The 7781-nt window shown below is 74.1% G+C and overlaps 1 protein-coding gene across 1 annotated transcript; it reads left to right on the forward strand.

The window, feature by feature from the left end:
- The first annotated feature begins 5423 nt into the window (after positions 1-5423).
- ID1 (inhibitor of DNA binding 1) lies at positions 5424-6301 on the forward strand. Its single transcript, XM_068912273.1, has 2 exons — positions 5424-5804; positions 6048-6301. The coding sequence occupies exons 1-2, from the start codon at positions 5463-5465 to the stop codon at positions 6087-6089; spliced, it is 384 nt and encodes a 127-aa protein (XP_068768374.1). The 5' UTR covers positions 5424-5462; the 3' UTR covers positions 6090-6301.
- The last annotated feature ends 1480 nt before the right edge of the window (positions 6302-7781 follow it).

A 7781-nucleotide genomic window follows, 5' to 3' on the forward strand; every position in this document is an offset into this window, starting at 1 on the left:
CGCCTCCGCACCTGGGCCGAGCGCGGCGCCTGGCTCCGCTCTGTCTGGGCGGCTGCTGGGCCACCTTCCCCCTCGCCGCGGGGTCCCTCCGGCTGCCGCGGCCGAGGAAGCGTGCCGGCTCCGGCAGGAAGCCTCCGCGGGGCCCGGCTGCCGCAGGGGTGGGGGCTGCTGTGGCCTCGGGGCCGATGGCCTCCTGCCCTGCGCCTCGGGGCGGCGACGTGGGCAGGCAGCCGGGGACCCCCAGGCTCGCGCCCCTCGCGCCCGGGGCTGCACCAGGGCTTTCCCACGGGGGCCCCTTCCCGCGCCGCTGGGCATCTCCCCCGGGGCGCCCGAGCCGTCCCAGCCGCCGGGGCCGGGGCCGCTGGCGGCATCGTGTGCCGTGGGCCGGGCGCGGAGGTCCGCCGTGCCCCCGCGCTGGGCGCTTGGCCCGAGCCGGCGGCCAGGCTGCTGCCCCGGCGGGCGGTTCTGGGGCAGCAGGGAGGGCAACGCGGCAGCCCCGGCGCCTGGGGCAGGGCTCGGGGGATGGCCGAGCGGGCCCGTGCCGTCGCCCCGTCCCCGTCCCCTCCTCTGCCCCGGCCCCGGCGGCTCCGGCTCGGGGGCAGGCGGGCGGCGGGTGCTGGGTGCAGGCCGGCGGCACCCGGCCCGCCTGGCGCGCGGCTGCGAGCGGGGAGAGGAAGCAGCCGCCAGCAGCCCCAGCCCGCGGCTGCCGGCGAGGAGGGGCAGGAAGCTGGAATAAATCCCAGGAAGGGCCGCTCGGCTCCAGCTGGTCTGGGCTGGAGCGGATGGAGCCGGGGACGGGAAGGCAGGAGGAGGGAGGGGAACGCGCAGGGGCTTTCTCAGGCCTCGGCCCTGCTCCAGCTGCGCGGCAGGAGCCGCCGGCCCCGCTCGCATCTGCGGCACCGCTCGCCCGCCGGCCCTGCGGCGCCCGGGGCCGAGGCCGGGGCTTCCCCGGCGCCCCGCTGCGCCCGGCCGGGCCGAGGGCGGCAGGACGAGCCCGAGCCTGGGCCAGAGCCGGGGCAGGGGCCGCGCCGGGCGGCCGGGGCGCGCTGCCCTCCCCGAGCGCCCGGCCTTTGCTGCGGGCGGCTGCCGGGCAACCTCTGCGCCGCGCAAAGCAGCCGCGACGTGCCGGGCCGGGCCGGGCCGGCGGCTCAGCCGCGTGCCAGCGCCATATGGCCGAGCCGGTGTTACCGCGCCGCCCGCCCCGTTCCCAGAATTGACATGGAAATGAAGCTATCCGTCTTGCTGGCCGACGCGGCCGGCCCGGCCGCCTTTCCCGCGGCCAGCGCGCCCGCCCCGGCCTCGCCACCACCTCTCGGATTTTCCCTGCGGCCGGCACGGCGCAGAGGAAGGGCCCTCGGCCGCCGCCGCCCCGGAGCAGCCGGCCCCGGGAGCGGGACGGGGGCCGGAGCAGCCGCCGTGGCCCCTGCGGCTCGGTGCTCCCTGCGCGCGGGCCCGGCCGGAGCGGCGCGCCGGGGCGGCCGCCAGCCCGGGGGCCGGGCTTGACCTTTCGGCCTCGGGGCCCCGAGCTTTGACATCTGGCTAATTCGCGCCGAGCGGCCGGCGGGGGATCTGAGGCGGCCGGAGGCGGCGAGCGGGGCCGGCGGCGGCGGCGCATTGTTGGCGGCGCAGCTGCGGGCGGCGGCGCTGAAAGGCATTCCTGCACACAATGTCCCGCGCGCCTCCGTGCGCGGGGGCCGCCGCCGCCAGATGGGGGCTAATTAGCGGCTTTGATTGCCTCTGTGGGAACCGGCCAGGCACCAGGCTCTCCGCGGGGCCCTGAATGGAGGGGGCGACCCCAGGGCTGTGCCCACCCTGGGAACCGCCACCGCCGGCGCCACCGCGGGCGGGGGGGCGCGGGGACAGAGGGAGGGCGAGGTGAAGGGATGCAGGGACAGATGGGTGCAGGGACAGAGGGATGCAGGGACAGAGGGATGCAGGGAGGGGGGCATAGAGGGCGAGAGAGGTGAAGGGATGCAGGGAGAGAGGGATGCAGGGATGCAGGGACAAGGATGCAAGGACAAAGGGATAGAGGGATGGACGGAGGGGGCATGGAGGGCAGGACAGATGCAGGGATGGAGGGACAGAGGGATGGAGGGATGTGGTCCCCCCAGATGGCCCGGCACAGGCTGAGCCAGAGACCGCAGGGTTTATGCAACCCAGAGGTTATGCACCCCGCGCTGGGGCCCTGCGTGCCCCGTGCCGGAGCGTTGCGCGCCCCGCGCCCTTGCAGCTTGCTCCCGCGCCGCTGCCGCTGCAGTGCCCTGCTGCGGCCGCGGCGAGCCCGGGTGACGAGGGCCCCGGGTGGCGAGCCGCGGGGCAGGGGCGCGCAGGCTGGCACCGCGCTGTCCGGGCGCCCCAGCCCCGCGCCGGCTTTGTTCGCCGCAGAGGCCGTCGCTGCTTCCTGCTGCCGCTAACAAAGCTGCGGCGCAGCCGGCCCCGCGGCCCCACGCGGGCAGGGGCAGGGGAGCTGCTCCCGCTCGCCCGGCACACGCGGGCACGCCACGGGGGGGGGGGGGGGGGAGTGTGTGTGCACGTGTGTGTGTGCGCACCGCTGGATTTGTGCATGTGCGTGAATGTGTGTGCGCGTGCACACGTTTGTGCGTGGCCGTGCACCAGGGCGCCTGGGCGCGCAGGCGTGTGCGCGTGCCTCGGCGTGTGCATCCGGGCGCGTGTACAGGGCACAAGGGCTGCCACTTTGCCTGGAGATTTTTCAGTTGCTTTCGCGCTGTTTCATGCCGTTTGGGGGTGGAGAGGGGCCGGGGGGGGCCTCTGCAGCACGGCTGGGGGGAAGACTGGGGCGGCTGCGCCAGGCGGCCCCGGCTGCCCGCTCGGCGCGCCGACAGCCCTGCGAGCAGCCACGGTGCGCGAGCGGCGTGGAGCCGGCCGGGCGGCAGGCGGGGGCCGGGACCCCGCGGGGGCTGCTGCGCGATGCGCGGCTGGCGAGGCTGCGGTCCAGGGCGCCGCTGCCTCCTGCCCCGGCCCCGTCATTCCTGTCTAGCCGAGACCCTGGATGAACCTCCCTACAGGTGCGAAGATAAGGTAACGATCATTAATGCTAATTAATGCTTGGATCGGAAGCCCTTTAGGGCAGGGACTGGTTTTCTGTTCCGTCTTACGCTGTGCCTTGCACGAGAGGCTGCAGCTGCGCAGATGCTACCTCCTCGCCCGGCCTGGCCTCCTGCCGGCCCCGCACCGCCCGTGCCGCGCGCCGCCGTCGGCCTGCCCCGCACGAGTCGCCTTTGCCGGGGGCTCAGCCCCGGGCACAGCCGCCGCGGCCCCGCGGCTCAGCAGGCGGCACGCGGCGGGGCCTGGGCACCAGCGCCCCACGGGGCCACCCGCCTGGGGCGGCAGAGCTGCGCCCAAGCGCTGGCGGGGCCCCAGCTGCCAGGTGACTCCCACGCTCTGGGGCAAGGAGGCACCCTGCGCCGGGAGGGCAGCGCTGCCCTGCACCTGCAGCCTGCACCGAGCGAGCGTGGCACAGCCCTGGCATGGCACGGCACGGCTGTGGGCACAGCATAGCCCCAGGCGCAGCACAGCCCCAGGGATGGCCATAGGCATGGCTCGGCTGTGGCATGGCACAGCACAGCCATGGGTACGGCACAGCCCCGGGCATGGCACAGCCCTGGGCACGGCCATGGGCACAGCACGGCCATGGGTAGGACACAGCTCCGGGCACGGCACGGCCCTGGGCACGGCCATGGGCACAGTACAGCCATGGGCACGGCACAGCCCCGGGCACGGCACAGCCCTGGGCACGGCCATGGGCACAGCACGGCCATGGGTACGGCACAGCCCCGGGCATGGCACAGCTCTGGGCACAGCCACGGGCACAGCACGGCCATGGGCACGACACAGCCCCGGGCACGGCACAGCCCTGGGCACGGCCATGGGCACAGCACGGCCATGGGTACCGCACAGCTCCGGGCACGGCACGGCCCTGGGCACGGTATGGCGCAGCCATGGCACGGTGCCGCACGGCCCCGGGCACGGCACGGCCACGCAGGACGGCGTAGCGGACCTCCCGCCCCAGCTCCGCGTTTGCAGCCGCTGCACAAAGATGGGTCGGGGGAGCGGGGGCGCCCCCCGGCACCCAGCCGGGCCCGGCACGGCCCCGCGGCGGCTCCCGCTGAACCCGGGGCCGGGAGCGCTGCGGGGGGGCCCGAGCCCCGCCGCCCGCCGCGCCCCGCCCCCGTCGCCATGGGCACCGCCCGCGAGGCGCCGCGCTGACAGCGCGCGGGGTTTTATGAATGGGTGACGTCACGGCCCTGGCGTCTAACGGTCTGAGCCGCCGGGGAGGCGGGGGGGCCGCAAGGGGCGAGCTGGGCTGCGGGGGGCCCGGGAGGGGTGCGGGGGCTGGGGAGTGCAGGGGACCCTGGGGCTGGGGAGAGATATGGGGTACAGGGGCCGGAGTGCAGGGGGCGGGGAATGCAGGGACCTGGGGGCTGCAGTGCATCCGGGGTGCAGGGCCAGGGGTGCAGGGGCTCTCCCGGGGCTGGGGAGAGCCATGGGGTGCAGGGGCCAGAGTGCAGGGGGTGGGGAATGCAGGGACCTGGGGGATGCAGTGGGTCGGGGATGCAGGAGTTGGGGGGTGCAGGGGACCTCGGTGCTGGGGAGAGCCATGGGCTGCAGGGACTGAGTGCAGGGGGCCGTGGGTGCAGGGAGCTGGGGCTGCAGGGGGCCTGGGGGATGTTGGCCCTGGTGGGTGCAGGGCCCCGGGGGCTGGGGAGAGCCATGGGCTGCAGGGGCCGGGGGGGTAGGGATTGGGGAATACAGGGACCTGGGGGATGCAGTGGGTCGGGGGTGCAGGGGACCTCGGTGCTGGGGAGAGCCATGGGCTGCAGAGGGCCCGGGGGCTGCAGCGGGCCTGGGGGGCTGAAGGAGGGCGAGCTGGGCTCTGGGCCCGGGGTGGTGCAGGGGTCCGCGGGCTGGAGGGGCCCAGCTGGAGAGGAGCCCAGGGGGGTCTCAGGGTCCCGGGGGCGGCCGTAGTAGGCTGTAGCCGGGCGTTTGGAGGCACCTCTGCCGCAGCAGCTCTGCTACCAGGGCCGAGCTCCAGGAACGCAGAGTAACTCAGCCCCATGAACGGGGGGCCAGGGCCCGGGGCCCGTGGCGGGGAAAGGTGTCCGCGCAGGCGGTGCGCCCCAGTGCTCCGTGCCCCGGTGGCCCCCGGTGACCCCCGGGCAGCGGCCCGACCTTCCCCCCCCCGCCCCCCCGCCAAGCCTCTACCCGCTCCTCCCCGGGGCAGCGCCACTGTCTCTTTAACACAGTCCCCTTCAGGGCTCATGAATGGGGGGGGGGGCGGGGCAGGCCCCGCCCTGCGGCGCTCCTATTGGCCACAGCCCGGCCCCGCGGCCCCGCCCCCGGCCGCAGCGCTCTATAAGTGGCGCGGCGCGGGGCGGCGGGAGTGCAGCGCTTCGCTCCGCGCCCGCAGGGTCCTGCTGCCGCCGGTCGCTGCCCGCCGCTCCATGAAGGTCGCCAGCGCCGCCCCCTCGCCGCTGCCCGCGGGCGCCGGCGGCGCGCTGAAGGCGGTGCGGCCCGGGGAGGCCGCGCGGTGCGGGCCGGGCCCGGGGGCGGCGACCGCCGCGGCCCCGGGGGCGGCGGAGCAAGCGGCGGCCGCCGCCGCGCTGCTCTACGACATGAAGGGCTGCTACTCGCGGCTGCGGGCGCTGGTGCCCACGCTGCCGCGGCACCGGCGCGTCTCCAAGGTGGAGATCCTGCAGCACGTTATCGACTACATCTGGGACCTGCAGCTGGCGCTGCAGCGGGGGCCGCCCTGCGCCGCCGCCCCCGGCGGGGACCCCCCCGAGGTGAGTGCGGCCCCGGCTCCGCTCCCCTTCCCGGTCGCTTTCACACCCCTCTCGCTCCGGGTGAACCCGCCGGGCCCCCCAGCGCCGCCGCCGTCCTCCCCGGCGGGTTGCACCTCCCTGTGGGCGCCCCTTCCACCTGCGGCAGCTCAGCAGCCCCCAGCCGGGGCCGCTCTCCCCTGCCGCCCTGCTCCCCCGGGGCTCCCGAAGCCAGCACTGACCGGCCCCCTGTCGCCCTTCCCGCAGGCTCCGTGCATGCCCGCTGCGGACCGGATCCTGTGCCGCTGAGACCTGCTCCGGACCTGCCAGGACCCGGCCCGGGCCCGGAGGGGGTGGCAGCCCGCGCCCCCCGCCGTGGGACTGTGCCGAGGGCGGCCCCGCGGCACGTATCCTTCTCAGATTGCTGAGAGCATTCCCTGTATTGTATATTACAATGATGCTGGAGAATATTGTTCTACAATAGTTGGAGTTTTGTTATTAAACAAGCCCTGGTTACGAGGCACGCTTCTCTCTTCTGGCCCTGTCCGCCCACGGAGCGCGAAGGCGGTGGGAGCCCTTCGTGGGCAGGGTGCCCCGTGGGGTGTGGGAGCCCTGGGGTCTGGGAAGCAGCCCAGCTCTGCTGATCCCCTGCCTGGATACTGCCCTGTACCCCCACCCCACCCCGTTCCCCTGTGTCTGTGCCCCTTGGGGCTGCAGATGGGGGGATGCTGCTGGGGTTTCTCCCCTTGGCCCTGTGGGCAGGCACACCCTGCATGTTGGTGGGAGGGGGCCAGGTCTGGGGCTTTGCCCCCCCACCTGGGTGCCTCTGGGGCTGGCCCTGCACCCTGGGCGTCCCTGTGCCCTCCCTGATGAGCCCTGTGGTGCTGGTGCAGCCAGGTGCCAGCCCAGACTGGCTTCCCCAGGGCTGGTGCTGCCCCATGGCGTGTGCCGAGCAGCATGGGCCTGGCCTTGCACAATTTCCCAGCTGGGCCAGTGCAGTGGTTCAGTGACTCGTGCAAAGTCACTGTGAGTCACTGCCTTTTGGCCCAGCTGGGAGGCTTGTGGCTATGGGGGGGGGGCCCAGCTGTGTGGGGCAGCCCCTCGCATACTCCCTGGTGAGAGTGCCCGCAAGGCCTGGGGTGCTGCTCGCTCTGGGAACACTGGTGTTGCCTCTGTGCTTCCCGCTTGCCCTTTTGCAGCCCTGGGGAGGGGAGCAGGAACCCACATCAGCAGTGGGTTGTGCAATCCCGTGACGGCTGCAGGGTGCCTTGGTGGTGGCGACAGCGCTGGCCTCCTGCCCCAGCACCATGCAGGGCTGAGCTCCCTCCCTGGGAGCGGATGTGACCGGTCGGTCCTCTGGGTCCGGAAGGGCAGCTGAGGGCACCCGCTGCCCCGGCCCGGGGCAGGAGGCTGCTCTCGGCTGCAAGAGCCCTGGCCCCGCTGGATGGGGAGGGCAGCTGGTGGGGCAGTCTCTGCCCCCCTGGGCTGCGTCCAGGCCTCGGCTGAGTGGTGTGGATGGATGCATCTCTATTCTCCCCGTGCCCCCTTTGTGCCCAACCCTGGGCTGCCTCCGAGCCCTCTGTGCTGTGGCAGGGAGACGCCGCGGCCAGGCCCGGCGTGCATGGCCTGGAGCGTGTCCCTGCTGGCACGGAAGGGGTGACACAGCCCTTGCTGCAGCTGTGTGCACACCTGCACCTGTGTGCTGTGTTTGCATGCTCACAAGGGTTTGCGCATGGCTGCAAGTGTGTGTGTGCGTGCATGTTCGCAGGTGTCTGTATGTGAGTCAGTCCCTCAGCATCCCCTCCCAGACAGGGCAGCTGGAGGCCAGGTACCTCGGGGAACGGGGACGTCCCTGCCCTGGCCATGAGGCAGCAGCGGGTGAGCTGCGGGGCCACGGGTCCTGCTCTGCGTGGCAGAGCCCAGGCTGGGCCAGAGATGCTTTGCTGTCCTGGGTGACCCTCCCTGTGCTTCTGTCCCCAACCTGCCCAGGCTGGAGCCCTT

Source organism: Struthio camelus, chromosome 18 (genome assembly GCF_040807025.1).
Source record: "Struthio camelus isolate bStrCam1 chromosome 18, bStrCam1.hap1, whole genome shotgun sequence".
NCBI lineage: Eukaryota > Metazoa > Chordata > Aves > Struthioniformes > Struthionidae > Struthio > Struthio camelus.